The 22,811-nt window shown below is 49.6% G+C and overlaps 2 protein-coding genes across 2 annotated transcripts; both read right to left on the bottom strand.

Annotated features, from left to right (window-relative positions):
* Positions 1-6,494: 6,494 nt before the first annotated feature.
* Positions 6,495-10,849, bottom strand: KCNS1 (potassium voltage-gated channel modifier subfamily S member 1). The gene is made up of 3 exons (XM_006921846.1): positions 10,777-10,849; positions 9,264-10,306; positions 6,495-6,965 (listed from the first exon to the last, which is right to left on the bottom strand). Exons 1-3 carry the CDS (start codon positions 10,847-10,849, stop codon positions 6,495-6,497), a joined length of 1,587 nt encoding a protein of 528 aa, XP_006921908.1.
* A 4,954-nt stretch (positions 10,850-15,803) lies between these two features.
* WFDC5 (WAP four-disulfide core domain 5) lies at positions 15,804-22,392 on the bottom strand. Its single transcript, XM_015596899.1, is given in 6 exon segments — positions 15,804-15,893; positions 18,847-19,014; positions 19,016-19,179; positions 19,545-19,706; positions 19,797-19,937; positions 22,308-22,392. Coding segments are annotated over 6 exon segments (810 nt in total).
* Between the last annotated feature and the right edge of the window lie 419 nt (positions 22,393-22,811).

The raw sequence follows: 22,811 nt of genomic DNA on the forward strand, positions 1-22,811 counted from the left end.
GAGGTTCTGCATCTTTAAGGGATAACATAAGGAAACCAAGGTTACTGTAGACTAATGGCATCTCATTAACATTGTCACAAAATGACAGTGTTATCTGAGGATTTGCTGTACTTCAGGGAACGACACCTCGTGGTCTAGTGAGCCCAGGTTATAGGATAGAATGTTTTATTTCTAACTGCACAGAAGAATGTAAAGGGAAGCCAGCCCAAACATAACTGGGCAGGGTCGGGGTAGGGTGTGTGTGTACAGAATAAAATGGAGAGCCTTTCTACGACCACGACAAAAAAATCTCTTAGGACTTAAGGTAGGGCTGAGATCTCCAAAACCAAAGTTGGCAATTGATCACGCAGCCTGCTGAGTTCACAGCCCTGCTGCCCTTTGATGAAGTTAGGCATAGACAGAAAGTGGGATTAGGACAAGTGGAACAGCTATATGAGAGGACATGGGAGAAATCCATGGCAATCTAAAACACTGGGCGGAAGCAGCCCCCTCCCTTCCTTACTGGAGAAAGATCCCAAATGCCCACTTGCCCTAATGCTCAAGGCTGCTTAGCTGGAAGGCAGGGATCAGTTTTGTCCTAGGGAGTAAAAAATAGACTCTCAGTAGGAAAGAATCTTGGAGCCACACAGAAGTGCAGAAACTTGTTAATTGATACCCTCAGAAATTTGAGAAGTATTTGTGGGAATGGATTTTTGTGGCACTTGAAGGAAGGGGAAATGTAATGTTGGACCAGGCTGATCTTCTTGATGTGCATGCATGTACCAGGGGTTCTGCATTCTCTGCGCCCTTGCCAGGAGCTGGCTCACTTCCAAATGATGGGTTGGCCAGTGCAGACTTGGACCAAACACTGGCCCACATGAAATGGAATTTAAAGATCCCAAATCTCTTGGCATCATGTAGAAGAAGGAATTCAAAAATTTCTGAAGTAGGGATGCTGGACTGGATCTGTTTGGTGCCGCCTCCTCCTCCTTACAAATGCTTGTAACTATGGTCCTTAATGAACCCAAAACACTTGACCCTAGTTTTGAACAAAGTCTAGGTCAGGAGTGCTGGGTGGAGGGGTTCCCCAACATCAAAAAGGAGCAAGAATGCAGAGGTGTGGGAGACCAGGCATTTAACTCTCAGAAATTAAATGGGAAGGTCTCAGTAATATTCAGCAGTCTCTGCGTGAGGCAAGATCTCCCGCTGGAGGGTCCTAAAAAGTTTAATCAAAGGTGGCCACTAAGTCTTATTTGATTTATATAACCAAGCAAACATAAGAAAGAAAACAAAACAAAAACCAGAAACATTTTCTAGCCCTGACAAAAAAAAAAAAAGTCCCGACTGAAGCCACCATGATAGTTACAGAGCATCGCCTGACACCTAGGCTTGAGCTGGTTTATTAATCTACAGCCCTGTGAATGAAGCACACACTACCTGCCCTTGAGGAAGGCCTCTGCTCTACTGCTACATGAATATAATGTGAACATTTCTCTTGCCTTCTCTAAAAGGACCTGTGGCAATTTTCCAGGGCGACTGAATACTGAAGAAAAGGAAATACCCAAACCTTTCAGGGAATCTTGGATGAAGACTTTGAGCTAATATCAATTTCTTGAGTCCGAGAGTATTACTGGAGGTCCACTAATCATGTGAAAAATAGTGTTTTGATCTTTGTCCCTACACTGGAGGTCTAGTGGGGTCCCAAAGCTGTCCTATATCTCCAGTTTCTGAGTGATAGTTAGAAAAGGCCCCCACTTGGCTCCCTGGCCCATGGAGGCCATTAGAATAGAAAAGGCCAATAGAATCCAATTGAGCAACTGTTAGAATAGAAAACTCAGCAGCGATACATCTCTGGGGAGACTGCAGAGATCAGTGCCTCCACTCAAGACCCTGTAGGGTGATGACACCTATCAAAACTCCATTGTTTCCCCCATTTGGCTGGTGCAGATTAGGTGGGTCTTGGAAAATGACAATGGGTTATTTTAATCAAATGGCAATTGCAATTTTAGCTGCTGTGTTGGATATGTGCTCTTTATTATAATCCCTGGAGCTAATATAACTCTACTGGTTTCATTTTCTAGTCCGAAAAACAGAAAACACCGGAAGCATTTTGCTATCCTTTAATATTCCACTCAGGGATCCCTCAGTTCTCCTCCTGCTCTGTATCAGAAAGAATTCGATTCCCTGATCCTATTCCACAAGGCATCAAGCTGACCCACTACATTGATGAAATCACACTAATAGGGCCTAGAGAGCAAAAGTACATTTTTGGGTTATATACAAGATCGTTTCCTTTTGTTAGAAACACTTATAAAATGTACATATGGGAAGAAGGTGTGAGCACATGGTATGCTGAGCAGCCAATTCCAATAGTTGGAATGTAGTGGACATCTACTATTATTGCCTATTTAATATCCTTCCCCTTAATTTTGGTGACATCACATGGCCTTTTCTTTGGGTAACTACCTTTCTTCCATCCCATGTGATCTGTTATAGAAGTTGATCCAGGTACCCTGCTGTTCATCCCCACCAAGGGAGAGGATGTGACACAAGCTAGGCAAACCCACCTCTTTCTTGGGATTGGGACTGTGAGCAGAATGATCCTGGGAAGGAAAGTGATTGGAGGAGGACCATTTGGATGGCAGTGTCCTAAACAGAAGGTTCACAGGTCCTGCCACTGTGGTCCGAAGAGCTCCCCTCATTCCTCTACTTCCTGAGGTTGGTCAGTCAGCCTTTCCCCTGATTGGGTGAATTTACCAGTACCCTTCAGAGGTGGGCTGAATGGAGGTCCCAAAGATATGTCCACACCCTAATCTCTGGAACCTATAGAGGTTAACCTTATTTGGGGAAAGGGTCTTTTTTTTTTTTGGCAGGTGTGATTAAGTTAAGGATCTCGAGATGAGATCATCTTGGATTGTCCCAGTGGGCCTTAAATGCCATCACAAGTGTCCTTATGAGAGAGAGGCATCGGGTGATTTGATGCACAGAGGAGAAGGCGATGTGATGACAGGCAGTTTGGAGTGATGCAGCCACAATCTAAGGAACACTGGCAGCCACCAGAAGCTGGAAGAGGCAAGGAGAGAATTCTCCCCTAGAGCCTCTGGAGAGTATGCTGACACCTCGATTTTGGATTTCTGGTCTCCAAAATGGTGAGACAATAAATTCCGTTGTTTTAAGCCATCAAGTTTGTGGTAATTCGTTATAGCAGCCACAGGAAACTAATACACCTTCCGATAAATTCATTTTTTCACTTAAGGCAGTCAGTTTCTGTTGCACGTTGTCAAAGAACCCTAACTGTAACATTCGTTCATCACTTCGATCACCCTTTTTGACCAAGTTAGTTCCAGCTGGATTCCTGTCACTTGCAACCTCTGCCAAATCAAAGATTAGAACTAGAGAATGTGGATTCTGAGTCACTCCATATATCACCCCACCCTCCCCAATCACCCAGAAAACACACCGGGTGGCCAGCTCCATATAGGCAGAAACAGGTCCCTGGGCCCACCCTCTTTATTTGCATAATGTTTTTCATTGATATATGTGAGTGGGAGTGCGTTGTAGCTTTTCTGCCAGGACCACACACCACCTGGTGATGGATGCAGGCCAGACGATTCCCCAGAGCTCTCCCCACACCAGCTCTAGGGATTAGTCTGTGGGATCAGAAAGTCCGGAAGCTAACCGGCTCCTTGGCATGTTCAGCAAGACCAGAAGGGTGGGGCATGCGGCTCTCCTGGCTTCTGAGCCCCGACCTGGGCAGAGCTGGGCCTAGGCATTACCGGGTGAGTGCGTGGGAGGGCTGGTACGCACGTGCGTGGTCAGTTTATGAGCGGCCCCTGGGCTTAGCGCCAGTCTCTCTTCTGGTCTGGAGACGGGCATCCATCTGTGTGTGGAGGCTTACTATGTCCCAGGCCCTGTGCATGACACGAGGCCCTCACCCATGCCATTCCCTCTGCTTGGAATACACTGCTTTCCTGGAACCCCGACCGACTAATTACCATTTATCCATACGATGGCAGGTTAAATCATCACTTCCTCAGGAAAGTCTTCTCTGACCTGAGAAGTTAACGGTCCCTGCCACATGATACACACGTGTAGTTCCCTGTACTTAGTAGACTCATTAGTACATATTTGTGTGATTATGGGATTAAAATCTGTCTCCCCACTAGTCTGTAAGTTTCACAACAAAGAAGTATATATTTTGCTTGACACTGCATCCCTTGAACCCAGTAAGAGTCAATAAATCACAGGCCGGGTGGGTAAAGTGAGAACTAGTGGGGCTAACACAGAAGCGACAGTGTGTGGGGGGCGGGGGGCGCGGTGGGAGACTGGACAGTGCATGCCTCACCCCAAGGCATTCGAATTTTAAAATATACTAAAAATACTGTTCAGCTAAACAAAATCTGTCTGCAGGCCACATGTGAAGCCCCCGCTTAGGACTTTTCTGGTGGATATTTGTTGAATGAGTGAGTGAAGACACTACAAGGAAGTCATTGTGAGAACCTTGAAAAGCAAGGAGGAAGAGGGAGGCAGACCCAAAGGACCTCTTTCTCAGTCTTGTCTACATTCTCTTAAAGGCAAGGTGTCTCTCTGGCTCTTTCCTCTTTCTCCCCAGTGCTCGGCACACAATAGCTTATGAATTGGTTGATCTAGTCAACATTTACTTAATACCTGCTCTGCACCAAGCCCAGGTTTAACCAGAACCAGTGTGATGGGACAGACACAGAGCCACAATCAGGCAATGACAGTATGGTGATGGATGTTCTAGCAACAGTATGTGAAAAGGGCTATGGGAACGCTTCCATGCCAATTTTTTTTAGCAAGTAGAGAGGATTCAGTAGGTGAGTATACAAGATACGCCCCCAGCACGGATGAGGGGACTGAAACTGGCCAAAGGGACAGGAGTCTCAAGCATTTGCCTGGATGGTAACTCAAGGTACAGCTGGAGGTCTTCATGATGGGAAGACAGGAACTGCCAAGGTCAGATTGGCAGGGTGGGGAATCCAGGGTGGGGGGGACAGATGCATGGCAGCCCCTTGCCACCAACTCCTCAGAGCCAAGCTGGCTTGAAATCAGTGCCTCCCTGTTCCATTTGGCTTTCTTCTCCCTCTGGGCCCAGACTGTCAGCATGTGACAGATGGGCCGAAATCTGGCGATGGGCAGGGACTTGCCCACTTCATACATCAGGTCTTAGCATAGCCAGGTCCAGACTTTAGGGCTCAGGCCTGATGGGCAGGGACTTGCCCACTTCATACATAAGGTCTTAGCTGTAGGGAGCTAAAGCTCCCCAAATTCAAAAGAGTGCATGGATTGTCTCGGGAGGCCTGCTTGCATAAAAAAGAAAAGGCTGGTTCTGTGGAATTTCAGGAAGAAGAAGATTAAGTATAGCCTAAGGGAGTGTCGAAGGGAGTGTTAATTGAAGGGTCAATTGCACCTCCACAGGAGTCTCAAGCATTTGCCTGGATGGTAACTCAAGGTACAGCTGGAGGTCTTCATGATGGGAAGACAGGAACTGCCAAGGTCAGATTGGCAGGGTGGGGAATCCAGGGTCGGGGGGACAGATGCATGGCAGCCCCTTGCCACCAACTCCTCAGAGCCAAGCTGGCTTGAAGTCAGTGTCTCCCTGTTCCATTTGGCTTTCTTCTCCCTCTGGGCCCAGACTGTCAGCATGTGACAGATGGGCCGAAATCTGGCGATGGGCAGGGACTTGCCCACTTCATACATCAGGTCTTAGCATAGCCAGGTCCAGACTTTAGGGCTCAGGCCAGGGCCCCTTTTCCTGTATCTCAAGCCAGCCCTGGGTTGCTCAGTAAATCCTGGACATCAGCTAAGGAGGCAACTCTCGCTTCCTTCCTCCCAGACCTCATCTTTGAAAGCTGATGCCTGTTAGAATCTCCTGGAAAAGTACCACAGATGAGGTCAAGGGCTCCTACATCTGAATCCCCTGTCTGATCCTTTCTTTAAGTGCTAACAGAGGGTTCTAACACTATGGATCAACTCTGGGAATCCATGCAGGCTTCGTGAGGGCAGCAGAATGGAAGGAACATTGTTTTGGGAGACCAATGAGCTTGGATTCCAAACTGGACTCCACCACTTCTGGTTGTGTGACATTTGGGCAAGTCATCGAACCTCTCTGAGCCTCAGCTTGTTCCTGTGAAATGGGGATAATTCTCGTCCTCCGACATAAGGCCAAATGTGATCTGGCTAATAGACAGCAGGTGCTCAAGATCTGTTAGCATCCTTCTGACTTTCTCCTTCTGGCTCATGCTGCTTCCCAGATGGCTCGGAGGTTTGTTTATAAAGGTCTCGGAGTCACTCCAGGCTCACGGGATCTAGGGTAACACTATCCCGCCCTTGGCCATTGGAGGAAGGGACCCAGCCTCTGGGTGTCATTTCTCATGGTAGGGTGAGTCATCCTGAGCGGTCAGGCTACCATGAAGAACTCAAGCAGGGGAAGAATCCCTGCTCTGTTGCAGCTGACTGCAGCAGTGTGGGAAGAGAGACATGGAGCATTAATTTTAATAAATGTGAGAATTTGGAGGCCTGCTGGGGTCCTGGGCTTCCAGGTCTGCAGACCTGCCCTCCTGGGAGGTGTCACGGGATGTCTCCAGAGACCCCTCTGATACCCCATCAACACTGCTCAGTAAGTCCTCAAACTCCCGGTGGCCACTGTTGCGCACGGCGGCTTCCAGAGCCTTCTGGCGCCGGTAGAAATGGGAGAACTTGTTGAAGATGATGGTGATGGGGAGCGCTACTACCAGGATGCCCCCTAGGATGCAGCCCGAGGCTGCCAGCTTGCCAGCCACTGTCACCGGCACCACGTCCCCGTAGCCCACGGTGGTCATGCTCACTGTGCCCCACCACCAGCAGGCTGGGATGGTGTCGAAGCCCACGTCCTCCTCCTTCTCAGCTGTGTAGGCCACACCGGAGAACACTGACACACCGACGGCCAGGTACAGCAATAAGATGCCCACCTCACGGTAGCTGTGCTGGAAGAGAACGTAGGAGCTGAGTCAGAGCTGGGTGGGCTGACACACCTGGTATTGGGCATTTGGGGAAACCGAGGCCCAGAGAGTAGAAGGGACAGGTCTGAGGTCACAGAGCGAGGTAGAGCTAGTGGTAAGACCCGGGTCCTCTGACTCTAAACTAAGGTCTTTCAACTAAATAAAAACAGCAAAACTCCCTGGGACAGAACATAGGCCTAATTCCCATTGTCCAAGGTGCTTGCTAAGTCACAATTGTTTCTTCTAATGTGGGGGACACTGGTGGCACCAGTCAGTTAATGAAAAACTTGTGATTTTTACACTGTTGCATAATCAAGAGAAAATCCATAGTTTATACTCTACAACACAAAGAGTTGGTTTCATGTATTTTTGACCTGTCAATCACATTTCTGATAAGTACGAAAATATTTTATGCCTCTCAAGGAAGCTGAGAGAATATACACACACACATTCCCTAGACCACCCCTGAAACAGTGGTTCTCAAATATGGGCAATCCTGGCCTCCCCCCTGGGGACGTTTGATAATATATAGAGACATTTCTGATTGTCATACCTGGGACAGGTGTGCGACTGGCATCGAGTGGGTGGAGGCCAAGGATGTTGCTAAACATCTTATAATGCACAGGACAGCCCTCCACCACAAAGAATTACCTGGCTCCAAATATTAATAGAGCCTGAGAACCCCTAGTCTAGAGCTGGGCCTTCCAAACTGTAGTGTGGAGGAATCATGTAGAGATCTTGATTAAAGGGCAGAAGCCAGTTGAGGAGTCCTGGGGTAGAGTCAGGGAGGCTGCAATTCTAGCAAGCTTCCAGCTAATGAAAAAGCTGCTGCTGGTCAGGGGCCTCGCTTGGAGTAGCGAGGCTCTCATCTGGAGTCTTAAACTTGTGTCTTGGACTCTGTCGGCCTCCATCAATGTTCTTGCAGAATAAACGGGCAGCATTGGGCCCTGGCCCCCTGTATGGTGGAGGCAAGGCAGAGTGCTGGGGCAGAGAGATTGTCCTGGGAGAGATTCTGAGTTCAGGAGGTCTGGCTAATGGAATTCTCTGCATCTGCTCGTCACCCTAGCATTTTGCCCAGTTGCCCTGCCTGCACCCAGCATCCTGACTGCCCTGCCACGAGGGCGTCCCAAAGGCTTTACCAAGCCGTGGGTGGAAGGGATCTTTCGGCACCTTCTGGGGATCCTTGGCAGGGTTACACGGGGCTTTAGGAGAAAAAACATGAGGTGCTGGAGTCAGTCACAGCTGGATTCTTCTCTAGGCTCTTTCACTCACTCACTGAGGAGCCTCTGACAAGTCCTGTCACCTCTTGGAGCCTCAGTTTCCACATCTGCAAAGTAGTGACAAATAATACTTGCCCCTGCTTAAACCCCTCACAGGCTTCCCTATTCCCTTGGGACAACGTCCAAAATCCTGGGCCAAGAGTTCATGGCCCTTCGATATCCTGTCCCACTCACCTCTCCAACCCCATCGACTGACGCCCGTTCCCTCCATGTTCCCCTCCCAGCATTTATCCTGTCCTCTCTTCAAGCCTTCGGCTAAGCTGTTCCCATGTCCTCCCTCCCCAAAACTGCCTAATGTCACCCCCTTAAGGGTAAGTTTGCCACTGGGCGGTGATCCACTCCCAGTGCAGGGCCTGGCACAAGGAGGGTCCTCAACCAATTGTAACTAGGCTTTAAAACGCCAACCCTTCAACCTCAGGTTCTTCATCTACGGGAAGGGAATGCATAATAGCATCTTCCTGAGGAAGTTGTCCTGAGGGTGAAATCGATAATGGATATGAAATTGGCACAGAAATAGCACTTAGTGTTAGCTCCGAGGCTAGTGCTAGACTCGGCCTATTAAGGGGGACCTATGATAACCGAGCCCCCGATAATGACAGAAGAAAGGCTCAGCGGAGAAGCCAGTTAGTGTCTTGCTTTGCATATTTTTGTGCTATGCACTATTAGACGTTCACTTTTGATTTATCAAAAGTGAACTTTGGTCTTTTCTTTTTCTTTCTTTCTCTCCTTCTAGCTCTCTGACTCTCTCCCCCTTCCCTGCTCCTTCAAACCTCTTCTATCTCAGTTTTCTGCCCTGGGAAATAAAGATAACCGGAAGCCCTTCCTTACAAGGCTGTTGGAAAGGTCGGACTGGACGTGAAATGTACACCTGTGCCTGGCATAAAGGATAGCTTTTCAGTTCCCTGAGCGCCTGGACGCAGCAGGCTTGTAAGTTCACCTGACCGGCCTGATGGTTACACCCGCCTCCACCTGATCCCCAACCCGGCCTCAGAGGCCCGGTTACCTTGAGCGTGGCGCCCAGCGAGCGCAGCCCTGTGGAATGGCGCGCCAACTTGAGCACGCGGAAGATGCGCATGAGGCGGAACACCTGCACCACCTTGCCTAAGTCGCCGAGCTCCTCGCCGCTCGCGCCTCCCTGGTCGCCAAGCGCCGCACCAGCCATCAGCGTGAGATAGAAAGGCAGCACGGACACGATGTCGATGAGGTTCAGCGGGTGGCAGAAGAAGTTACGTGTGCTGGGCGCCAGCAGGAGGCGCGACGACACCTCGAAGCTGAACCAGGCAATGCAGAAGTACTCGAGACGTCGCAGCACTGGGTCGTCGCGCACGTCTTCCGCGCTGCGGCCCGCGGCCACAGCGGCCAAGGCGGCCGCCGCCTCGCGGGCCTGGTACTCGGGCAGGCTGTGAATGCACATGGCGGCGATGGAGGCGAGCACCACGCCGATGGAGACGCAGCTGAAGAGCTTGCTGGGCAGCGAGTAGCCTGGGTTCTCCATGGTGAGCCAGAGGCGGCGGCGCAGGCGGCCGCAACGCGCCGCGCCATAGCGCGCCAGCTCCCGCTGCACGTCGGAGATCTCGCCCGGGCACGGGTCCACGCTGCTCGGCGTGTCGCTGTCCTCGTCCCAGGCGCGCGGCCGCGCCACGCGCCGCTCCAGGTAGCGTGCGCGGCAGCACGTGGCCAGTGCGCTCTCGCCCAGGCCCCAGTAGTCGGCCTCCTGGCCGAAAGCGAAGACGCACAGCTCGTCGAGCACGTGCAGGCGGCCGGTGCGGTAGAAGTGCAGCAGCCCCAGGAAGAAGCCCGGGTGCCGGTCAAAGTAGAACTCGCGCGCCGCGGGGTCGTAGTCGTCGCACAGGCGCCGCGCCTGCTCCTCCGAAGCCGCGGCCTGCAGGCGGCCCAACCGCGTGCCTGGGAAGCGCGCCAGGGCGCGCGCGCTCAGCCGCCGCCGCACGCCGCCCACGTTCACGCGCAGCGCCTCGTCTCTTCGTCTCCAGGGGACCCTGGCGCCGGGCCGCGGGGACTCGCTCACCATGGCTGCGGCGCGCCGGCCTGCGGAGACGCGAGGGGCGCTCTGAGGGGATTCCCCGGACCTCCCTTCCAGGAAGACCAAGTTCAAATTCCCTGCCCCATCCACCAGCCAGGGGTTGTCGGAGGTTCTATGTGAAGCGTCTGGTACGCAGGAGGTGCCCAGGAGGTGCCAAGTGCTCCCTGGACTCAAGAATTAGGTTTGGGTTTGCATAGATCTCACTTTCCGACCGAGGGACTTTGGCCAGATCGCTGGCCCTCCGCACCCCATTTTCATTGGCATAAAGCAAATGCTGAGCTCTACCTTGGAGGATTATGAAAGTGGTTGAATGACAGGATGTCCGGGCACCTGGGGCGTGCCCAGAGAGGATGTCTCTCCCTTTCCCAGACAAACTTGGATTTTCACATCCCAGAGGTCTACTGTGAGATCTTGGACACACCAGCTCTCTGAACCTCAGTTTCCTCAGCAAAACGGGGACAGCGATGCTTATCACCTAAGGTTTTGGGCAAAATTAATATAGACCAGTAGTTCTCAAAGTGTGTTCTCTGGACTAGCAGCCTCAGCATCACCTGTAAATGTGTCAAAGATGCAAATTTTCAGCCTGCTCTAGACTTGCCGAATCAGAAACTTTGGGGATGGGGTCCAGCAGTCTGTGTTGAAGAAGCGTGAAGGGTGATTCCGACGCATGGTCAAGTCTGAGAGCCATTGGCTTAAGTATTTAAAGCATCTGTAGAGTCAGTCACATTGAACTTTGGCTCTCTTGTGTGACCATAGGCAAGTCACATCACCTCTCTGAGCTTCTGTCAAGTGGAGATAAAAATATCCAACACCAACTGTGGTTAAAAAGGTTAGATGAACTCATGTCTTTATTGGGCCTGGCTCCCAGAAGAAGTTAAGTAAGTTATCCACCTATTTCACTGTCTCCTGGAGTCAGGCAAACCTAGATTTATCTCCACCTTAGGGGCACCGGGCAGCTTAAGGAAGATGCTTTTCTCCACGTCTCAGTTTCCTGCACAATGCAGACACTAGCACCTGCCTCCAAGGTAGACTGGAAGGTAGGTTATGGAAGTGCTCAGCTTTAGTAGCTACTCAGGAAATGTCAGGTCCTGCCACTGGGTCTAAACTCTGCTGGAAATGAGGGCCAGTAACTTACCTCCTGACCTTGGTAATGTCATCCGCACTGTGGGTTCAGTAATGCCTGCTTCCTGGAGTGGACAGGGATTGAGTGTACATCAAGCAGCTGGCCCAGTGCCTGGCAAGGAGCAGGCAGATGCTCTTCACTTACCCTGGGCTTGGCATTAAGCAGGTTGGGGTTTCATCCTTAGCTCTGTCACTTGTGTGACCTCAGGCCAGTCTCCTCTTGCTCTGGGCTTATCTCTCTTATCTATGGAATGGAAATAATAGCACTTCAGGTGAAGGCTTATTGTATGTGTGTGCAAAGCCCCTGGAACACAGTAGGTGCTCGATAAATATTAATCCTTTGCATGTCTCTCTGGTCACTCCCAGGTTCCAATTCTGAGTCTGCCACTTACTAACTGTTGACCTTGAGCTGATCCACTCCCTTCTTTGAGCTTCAGAGTCCCCGTCCGTAAACTGGGGAACATCGTCCTTTCAATGAGAGGTTATGAGGATTACATCAAGCAAGGTGTTTATCAGTAGCACAGAACCTGTAAATTGTGCACAATAAATACGTGTGTGCTACAGCTGCATGTCCACCCCTCCACCTGGACTTGGTGTCAAAAGATGAAGATTCTAATCCAGTTCCATCATCCATTAGCTGCCCTTTTCTCCTTCTGGAATTCACCTTCCTACTGGATGAAATGGGACAATTCAACAAAACTTCCCCAGCAATCAGTAAGAAAGATTAAGTGATTTGCTTAAAACAACCCAGCTAATCCATGGCACAGGTAATGCTGGAAACTAGGGTTTGTGATTCAAGACTCTCCACATTTCGATCATCTACTATGTGCCAGTCACTTCGTACTCTTCACTGGGTTGAATCCCTAATCCCAACTCTGCCAGAGAGGTTTTCTAATCCCATTTTACAGATGCGCAAACAGGACCAGCCCTAAAAGCGGGGCCATCCCACACTGCTCTCTCCTTGGGAGTTTCGTGGAAGATGCACCTGCACCGGGAACCTGTGGCAGCCTTTCCTCCACCCCCTACCCCGCCACTCTTGCAGCCCCCACCCCTTCCCTGGACCACGCCCCTCTCCGAGGGAGGCCCCTTACCTGTCGCTGCAGCTCCACGGCGCCGGCTGGGCGCGTGCGTCCCCGAAGGCACCGAGGCTGGGAGCCGCTGGCCGCACCCGGGCGAGTCTCTGCCTTGGCGGCCCCGCTGAGCCTGGCTACTGCGGAGGCCCAGCTGCCCCCACCTTCCCCGTCTTCTTCCGTCCCCCGCGGCTGAGGCCGCATCGATCGCTGCCTGGGGAGGGAGGGAGGCCGCGGGCGGCAGGAGGAGTTGGTTTCTATTCCTGACTCGGTTGGGGAGGGCGGGGGCGGAGGGGGGTCTGGAGACTGGGCCCTAAAAATGGGGCATCTCCCCAAGTCAAGGGCCAGGGGACGAGGAGTCACGTAGGGGACGAGGGTCTCCCCTAGAGAAGGATATCAGCGGAGCTTCTCTGACAAAGGAACAACAGTCATAATAGCTTCCTAAATTGATATGAGCCAGGCACTCTGCTTCAAGTGACTTATCTAAGCTATTGCTGACACGGACTTGACAGAATCAGGGTCTTGTGTTCTCTGTTTTACAATTGAAGCCCAGTCACTTGTTCAGGGCTCTTAGCTAGGAGTTGTGGACCTGGGGTTGAATTCCTGTCCCCCAAAACTGCGGCAGCAGATCTGCATTAGGGAGTTGGAGAAGATGGCCTCACCCCGCAGTGAGCCCCAGGCTCTGCCTGAGCCAGCTCAAGACCCAGTTCTTCCCCTGCTGGCTGCGAAGCCTCCTCAAACACATGGTTTTGCCCACGGAGTTCAGTCTCCTCACCTGCCCCATGAGTTCCTGATTCCCACCTTCCAAGTGGGTTGTGAGGTAAGAGGGAACTGTGCCAAAGTTTTGTCGATGTTGCATAATCTACAAGCATTTATTGAGCCCCTACTGTGTACTTGGTTGGGGAGAGGGTGCTAGAGATTAGCACCTGAATAAGGAAAGGATTCCTACTTCAAAAATATTGTTATCGATAATAATAATGACCAACATTTATTGAGCATTTATCTTGGGCCAAGATAAGTTTAAGCTGCAAATATATCTGTGAGGTAGGTGCTATTATTATTCCAACCTCACGGATAGGAAATGTAAGCCTTTGAAGAGATGAAGTGACCCGCTCAGGGTCATGTAGCTGACCAAGTCCTCCAGACCAGCACTGTCCAATAGATATAATGTGAGTGACGCATAATTTAAAGTTGTCTGATAGCAACATTTAAAAAAAGAGAGAAAACAGGCAAAATTAGTCAAAATAATACATTTTATTTAACCCAGGATATCTAAAGTATAACTTCAACATAGAATCAATAAATTGTTAATGAGATATTTTACCGTTTAATTTTTGTATCGTCTTCAGTGTTCAGTGTATTAGTTTTTTTATTGCTGTGTAACAAATTACCGCACAATGAGCAACCTAAAACAATACAAATTTATTTCACAATTCAAAAGTCTGGTCATGGCATGACTCGATTCTCTATGCAGTGTCTCACCCGGTTGAAGTCAAGGTGTGGTTCTCTTCCAAGCTCACAATTTATTGGCAGAATTCATTTCCTTGTGGTGGTAGGACTTTTCCTACTGGCTGTCTACTGGGGATCATTCTTGGCTCCTAGAGGCTACCTGTGATTCCTTGCCATATAGCCCCACAGGCAGTTCTCAAGGTGGATATTTGCTTTCTTCCAGGCAAAGCAAAGTGCTGACTTCCTCTTCTGTAACCAGCCAGAGAAAAAGGGCTCTGCGTTTAAAGGACTCACCTGCTTAGGCCAGGCCCACCCAGGACAATCAACCTTTCCCTATACGACACACATTCACAGGTTCCACATACACTCAAACAGAAGGAAATTATACATGAGGAAGGGTCACTGAGAATCATCTTAGAACTCTGCCTACTACATCCACCTACAGTTAATTTAAGTTTGGACTAATCACATTTTACGTGCTCAGAAGCCACATGTGGCTAGTGGCTACCATATTGGACAGCTCGGCTCTAGGCTGTGTTACTTTAGCTCTTCCCCAGAAAGAGCAGGAAGGTGCTTAGTGATCCTCTTGCCCAATTTCCTCATATTATCAACAAGGAAACTGAGGCATATCTGCAGAGAAGCAGGTCTCCCGTTTCCTGGCCCCATACTATCTGTAGACTTCACTACCTCCAAAACTCAGGGGGTTCCCCCTGGAATTGGAGAGGTTGTTTTTAAACAAGAAAAGACAGACCTGTTTCCCAAGGACAGGAGCGAATGGAATCAGGATCTGGTTTCATCCCCAGGCCATGCTCTGGGAGCTATCTGGAGTCTCAGATGAATTCCTGAGTGATAGGAGTGGAAAGAGGGGCATATGGGCCTCTGGGGCTAAAGGGGTGTCCGTACAGTGCCATAGATGGGCTGCTCCCCAAATTCTCCTTCAATCTGGGCCCCAAGTGGACATCTGAACCAATGGAGTTTTACCCTAAGAATTCAGCTTGATGTTGCGTCAAGTATAGAAATTTTTGAGCTGCTACGTATGTGGTAATTTGCTACACAGAAATAGATAACTAATACACTGGGTTTGAATGCTGCCTTTAACCACTAAATTTCTGTGGAACCATAGGCCGAGTGATGTCTCCTCTAGGATTTTTATTTTCCTCATCTGTAGAATGGGAACAATAAGTACCTTTCAGGATTGTGGTGAGGGGCAGTACATACTGTTCCCCTCCATGAACAACTCTTCCTGCCCCTTTTTTTTAAACTGAGTACAGCAGTAAGGATTTAATTTAGCTGCAAGAACAAAAGGTGAACCATAGTGGCTTAATCAGAGAGAAGTTGACTTTCTTTTTTGGCAGTCCAGAGCTGGTGCAGCCGCCCACGAATGACCCTGAAGACCTAACCTCCTTGTCACTTCCTCCTCCACTAACCTTGTGTGCCTTTCACTCTTGTAACAGATGATGTTGGTGCTTTGCCCATATCCCTTCGGACTGCTTTACCACTTTTGTGCACACTGGCTCCTGGCGTGCTTTCCCTCTCGACAGCTAGTATCTGCATCTCTTTGTCAAAAGACTTCTGTAAGGCTGTTTGAGCCAGCTGTGCCCATACACAAGGAGATCTTTAAGTGCCTGGGAATTTATGTCCCCCAACTTGTAGTTCTTAACTGGTGACAGAGGGGTACAGAGGCATAAATGCTCTAGCTCCCTTGTCCCATGGTGACAAGTCTGAAGGGCCAACTACACTTGTCTCTAGAACCCTCCTGTGGGAAGTTGCTTGATGTCACATCCTTACTGGCCTACTTCCTTTCCTGATACACTTCTCCACTCCCATACCCATTTTTCCTGGAAGCATTTCCAAAAACATCCTATGAATCTTCATCTCGAGATTTCCTTCTGAAAACACACCCAATACAATCCTCAAAGGCATCAGATAGCTGTTCTAGTTGCACCATGATCTAAGAAGGATGAAGGACAAATGGATGCTGGGGAAAAGGCTGAGTCTGTCTCATTTGTTAGGAAAACAACAGCTTTCTAGGAAGCCCCTCCCAGTGGGCAAATATTTCTAACTGGTGACATTGCTGTTGGTAAGGAAGACGGGGAGAATGGATGGGTAGCAGTGTCATATTTAGCTAATGCCTACTAAAACTCAAGGTCTTGGTTGGCTGTCATATCCTTCAGCAAGTTTTCTCTGGTCTCCAGTCTGAGTTAGGTCCCTCCTGGCCTCCCGTAGTCTCTTGGGTTCCTCTTGTCTGGTACATATCATGCCACTCTTGAGCTAGGGTTTTGTCTCATCCTCTAGTACATGAGCTCTGTAAACACATAGCCTAGACTCTGTTCTAAGTGCTCAGCAAACATTTACTGAATGAGTGAGGGAGGAAAGCAAGATTAGAGATTAAAGACCCAGGTATCCAGCCTCCCAGTAGACTTTCTAGAAGGGCAGTGGAGACAGGAAGTGGATATGGAGCTGGATGGGCTGGAATTTGGTAGCTGAGGACAGAGCTGGCACTGCATAGACCAATGCACAGACCTGTTGGAACAGGTAGTGAGTTAGCCAGGAAGCTGAGCAGGTGACTCTCTAGAATGCATCATGTAGATACTGCCACCTGTAGCCAGAGAAGCCATGACCTGTGATCCGTCACCTCCTGTTACTGCAGGAAACTAGCCCAGAAGTCAAAGCCTGCAGACAGCCGTGGGCCCCTTAGCAGCCAGGTCCTAACTGGCTCATCTGGGAGCCCTCTCCTGGGACCCCTTAATTTTTCCTCCTGCTGCCTTTCAGGAAAGAAACTCAAGGCAGTGAGCTGAGTACCAACAGACTCGGGTTCCAGTTGCCTAGAATTGAGGCTGGTCACTTAACCTCGCTGGGTCTTTGTAATCCCCATCGTTCAGCTGTGGAAACAGTCTTTAGAGCTAGAATATTCAAATTCAGAATGTAATTAGTGCAGTCGGTAAGGTTGTAAGCTTTGGCATCAGACTCCTTGGGCTTAAATCCTAGCTCTAATTACAAGCCATACAACCTTGGCCAAATTAATCTCTTTGTGCCTCAGTTTCCTCATATGTGAAATGGGCAAAAATCATAATTTAAACTGTTGCTGATTTTATTACTATCTAAGGAGGCATATTACTATCTAAGGAGGTATAGTTTAACTCTGACTAGTTCACCTTTAACCAAAAGTCTTGGACAAGTAACTTATCTCAAAGCCTCTGTTCCTTCCTTGTTGAATGGTTATAGGATGGATGAATGAAAAGATGTTTTAAAGTGCGAGGCATAGAGTGGGCATTCACTAAAGAATAATAATCATTATCTGAAATAGCCAAGCTCTTACTGTGGCAAATCTGTCACAAACAATCCCCAAATCTCACTGGCTTTCTACCATAAACATGCATTTCCCTCTAACAGGTTTGAGGATTGTCTTTCGTCTTGAGACCAGTGGCTTCTGGGCAAGCTCTGCTCATGGCAGAGGGTGGGAGCTACAAGCAGGCTGGTGTCTTGCCTTGAAACTATCTCACTCTCACTTGCACCCACATCCCCAAACAAGTTCCAGGGCCAAGCCCCAAATCACTGGGCCTGGGATGTATATTCTACCCCAGGGAGACCACGCTAAGGGCAGAGAGGGAAGGGACAATTGCGGCAAACAATACAATGTGCCGTATTATCTGTGTTAAGCGCCTGAGTTTACAGATGGGGAAACTGAGGCCCAGAAAGAGGAAGGAAAATATCCACGTTCACAGGGAATTCAGCGACTCCCAGATTGTTCTCCTCTCCTCCCCTCCCAGGCCTCACCTTGTATCCATATAATTAGCATCTGCTGCTTTGAGTCAAGCACAGGCATTTGAATCACACCAGAAGGACCATGGCAGTGAGGAAGTAGAATTCTTTCCATCTTCCTACAGGGTACAGATGTGCAGAGTGGTGACTCACCTGTGACCATACTGCAAGGTCAAGGGAACAAGGAAAGAAGACCCAGGATTCCCAACTTTGCCTCCACAGTTGACTGTCCAGCCCCAGATTCTATCAGGACACAAGCGGAGAGCCAGCAGATAAAGCAGGGAGAAGTCGGCCAGCCACCTTCCCCTCCTCCAAGCAAGTCCTGAGTGAAAGCGACAGTCAGGAATCTAGCTATCTGGGCCCAGAAATGTCCACTGGGACGGTTGTCATTCTCTCATGGATGCTCTCCTGCAAAAACTCGTTAGGCCCTGACTACAGATCAGGCCCTTGAGAAATCAAGGTGAATGAGGTATTATCCAATCAATGGTGGGGACAGACCCTCCCCCAAAATAATGACATTCGAACTGTTCAAGCAATGTTTTCCCAAATGTGGAGCAATTTGAAATGACCTCAGGAATGCACCTGGGTGCACGTATACAACACTGACTCTTGGAGTGAGAAAGTTCCTCTCTTTTTAGTCCTTCTGATTGTACCAGGAAGAAAGTATCAGTTTAGAGACCTGTGTCTCTAACATCTCTATAACCCTTGCCAATCTTCATTTATTATAACAGACAGAAAGCAGACTTTAGGCTCACAGTCTTGGCAGGTGGCCTTATCTAGCTAGAATTTAATGACATTATTTAATATTGTTTAATCAGATATGATTTTAATGGAGCTTAGCTGCTTTCATTGCATTTGCTTTTATGATGACATTCTATTTATGGCAAGTGCTCTTGCTTACCCCATTTATAGTAGTGATAGCAAGTTTTTCTTGAAGTAAATTTATATACAAAAGTGAGTTCATTTAAGGAAAAACATTAGATAAGTAGGAGTACAGGCAGTATACAAAATATCACGATGCTATTTTGCAGGCATGGTGAAAATTGTGAACTGACTGGTGTTTGGGAAACTCTGCTAGAACATGCATTCGGGTAGTTGGGCTACCCAAGGGAGGGGTCAGGACCCCACAAAGAAAGGCCTACCTGAACTAGGCACTTTAGTTGAAAGAAACACATGTACAAAGAGATGTAAAAGTGGGTGTCAGGAAGGATGAGAAGCTCAGAGCGGCAGTGGTACAGAGAGGGGTCCTCTGAGGTCTGACTATGACCCTTGACTCCCAGGAGGAAAAACCAGGGGTGGGAGGGCTGCAGGGGAAGTGACAGCAGGTCTGTGTTTGTCAGAAGGTTGGAACTGCTACTGGCAGAGATGGTGCTGTCTGGATGGCAGGGTCCCAGGCACCGCATCATCATCTCTTCCTGCTGGGAGCCCCATCCTAAGGTTCAGAGCCGTGGATCCTAAATCAGAATTAGCCTGACAAGAGAGAAGGAAAAGGTTAACCCTCTCCCATGCTAGGGCTCTGAGTTCTGGGCTCGATTGCTCACCCAGACCCCATCAGCCCAGCCCTGGTAACCACCAAGGACAGACTCCCCAGCCTTCTTTACAAAAGCAGGCTAAAGCTCAGAGCAGTTTAGGGTTCGGTCCCAGGGAACACCATCAGGTTTACTGGGAGAACCAAGGATCCCCAGTTCCTCTATCGTCCTAACAGGACCCTTTCCACCCCATCCACTTTCCCAATTCTGGCGATGGGGGCGTACGGAGGAAGCCAGGCTTCCCAAGAGGTATCCTGCTAAGCCTGTTGAACTGTCCGAGAGCTGGGGCTCAGAGAGGGACAGAATCTGCCTCGGCACCCAGGAGCCCATACCTCTGACAGGGTGTCGGCAGTCCCGGCCGCAGGCGCCAAGGCAACACCGGCTGCTGCCCCTGCAGTCTGAGTCCGTGTGGCACAGATGCTGAATGGGGCTGAGGCAGTGCAGTCGGTCCTCGGGACAGGTGCCGAGCTTTACTGCAACACAGGGGCCTGGGTGAGCCCTGCTTGTGCCCTGTCCCCGGGGCTTGGGGCTTGGGCAGCCAGCAAAGAGGGACGGACACTTACCTGCGACCCTACGGACACACTGGCGGAAGCAGCCTTTGCGACAGCACTTCATCCTTGAGGGACACTGGCTGTCATCCACACACTGGTCAGGCACGGAGAGGAGGCAGGGCCCATCATCTGGTGGACATCCCCCAGATTTCTCTGTAAGAGAACCCCCCAAATCTTGCAGCTGCAGGCAGTTCAGAGTTATGTAATAAACATTGATCTGGGAGTCACAAGATCCGAATTCTCCACCCCTTACTTCTTGCCCGTCCTTTGGTAAATTATTATTTTTATTTTTCGGATGGTTTTGCTTTTATTTATTTTTATTTCATTTTTTATGGAGGTATCATTGACATACAACATTATATTAGTTTCAGGTGTATCACATAATGATTCGATATTTGTATAAATCGCAAAATGATCACCACAGTAAGTCTAGTTAACTTCCACCACCGTACGTCGCTAAAATTTTCTTTCTTGTGATGAGAACGTTTAAGATCTTAGCAACTTCCACATATATAATTCAGCGTTCTTAACTACAGACACCATGCTGTACATTATATCCCAGGATTTTTTTTTTATAACTGCAAGTTTGTACCTTTTAATCCCCTACACCCGTTTCGCCCACCCTCCACCCCCCTCCTCTGGCAAACACCAATAGCAATTTCATATGGTTTGACCTATGTGTGCGTGTGTGTGTGTGTGTGTGTGTGTGTATACAAATGCAGACATTATATATATATATATATAAAAAAACAAGATTGTTACATATATATGTATAAATATAGTCATATGTGTACATATGAACCAGGACATATGTACATAGTCAAATATACAGGCATACTGCCACATATACATGCCTATACACATAAATCTATGTACACAGAAATTACACATACACTCAGACATACACGGTCATGTATATATAAATATATAGCATACGTCTGGGTGTGAACAGCGACATGAACATAAAAAGTCATGTACACACCATATGCGCAGAGCTACACAGAACCAGGTCTCTTCTCCAAAGCAACATAACCATTGAAAACACTTGTTAGGCACTTCCTGTCTATCGGGGACTACCAGGTTCTTTATGTCAGAGACACACAGACATAGTTGACTGTGGCGGGGGCGGAATTCTATAAATGTCCACAGAAAATAAGCCAAGACTTCCCTTCCCTCAGCTCTGCCGCTTTCCTCCACTGTCTGAAATCCAGGCAGAAATCTCATGGGAAAAATCAGGCAGGAGTCTCATGGGAAAAATCAGGCAAGACAGAGGTGTGATGAATTAGGGGAGACCAGCATCCTCAAGACACCGTTTACTCCTGAGAGAGAAGCATGAGACCTCGTTTTACAAGGAGTAGGTTTGGGAGGTGAGTCTTCCTGATTCTGAAGACCTGCCCTCAACTGCCACCTTCAACACTGACTCAGAGTCAGTCTTTGGCCTCGGGCAAGTGATTTCCCACTGAGCCTCAGTTTCCTCATCTACAAAATAGGAATAAAAATAGTCGTGATCTCACAGCATTGCAGCTAGGAGGAATGTAGTGACGGTGCATGAATCATAGCCAGCATGGGGTCTGGCCTTGGAACTTGCCAGCATCCTTCCCTGCTCAGCCTAGGGGTTCTGAGCACTCTCCTCCCCACACCAGATCATCCACAGGGAGAGAGCCCTGCCTCTGGGGGAGGCATAAGTTAGGTAAGAGGGGACAAAGACGATACAGGGAACTGCTCCCCAGAGCCCTGTGGAGGTCGAGACTTATCCCCCTTACTGTCTCCTTCCTGCAAGGCAGGGCCAGGGCTGCACAGGTGTATGTAGGTCAAGGTGTTCCAGCCCCAGAAGGGGATGGAGGCGGAGGCCTCGCCCAGGTGGGGAGGCACCTGTCTGGCTACTCCAGCAGCCCTGGCCTCCTTCACCTTTTGGGGGAGGCGGGGAGAAGAGAAGGTGTAGAGCTTCCTCTCAATAGAACCCAGATCCCAGAAACCACACCCCTACTCAATTCCAGAGTCCCTTCCACTGATTGAGCTAGGGGACTGAGAGGGCTTGAGAAGGACAGAAACGAGATGAGTGGAGACCAGACCAGGGGGGGCCTTATTGGCCACAGAAGATGACAGAAATGGTCGTCTCCCTGCCATGTGGGCCCGCAGATCCACACACCTCTGTGGAGACAACCAGAGCAGAGTGGGTATAGACGGTTTAGCGCTCCAACCCCAGAGGCACAAAGATATACTTGTACACAGGTGGATGCACGCATCCAAAATCCCACACTCAAATATGTAGACAGACACAGACGAGCACCAAGAAGCTGGCAGGGAGACGCTTTCAGAAAAGGTGTGGGCAGGCTGATGGGCGCAAAGAAGCACAAACAAAACTCAGGCTGCTGGAAGCACTAAGAAGCAGGCATCCATAGGCACACGGACACATAAACACACAGACATACACTGCATTGCCTGCCTCCCCCAGATCCTTACGATCCCCAGAGAGGTAGAAACCACCTAGTCCCTGGAACAGAGGAACCTACCCACACTCACCTCCCTTCTTCCTGCCAGAGGCAGTAGGCAGCTGGTTCCCCAAAGCCAGGAGGGCCACCAGGAGGAGGAGGCTCTGGGCCCTCATGTTTCTGCTGCTGGCACCTAAGAAGGTCAGGGTCCAGGGGCTCCTCAATTAACACCTGCAGCCCTAGGGAGGCTAGAGCAGCTGAGTAAGGGAAGGAAGGAGAAGGGGTGGATGGAGCGGCACCTGTCTGCCTCATTCTGGCCCCACCTCCTGCCTGAGAGCCTCAATTCAAGGGCACGTGTGTAAGAATCGATGATGGGTGGAGGCAGGACCTGGTGTTGGGGGCTGGGAACCAGTCCTGCCTGTATTGCTGACTTGGGCCGTGATCTCGGACGAGTCTTGTCCCTCTTTGGGCCTCAGTTCTTCTCATCTCTACAATGGATGAAGGTCATTGAGCCAGATACTCCCTTTCCTGTCTTTCTACGATCTTGAAGCCCCAGCAGTGGCTTAGGCAGGGGATAGAGTCAGCTTTGAATGGC

The sequence above is a fragment of the Pteropus alecto genome, unplaced genomic scaffold (genome assembly GCF_000325575.1).
Source record: "Pteropus alecto unplaced genomic scaffold, ASM32557v1 scaffold45, whole genome shotgun sequence".
In the NCBI taxonomy this organism is placed as follows: Eukaryota; Metazoa; Chordata; class Mammalia; order Chiroptera; family Pteropodidae; genus Pteropus; species Pteropus alecto.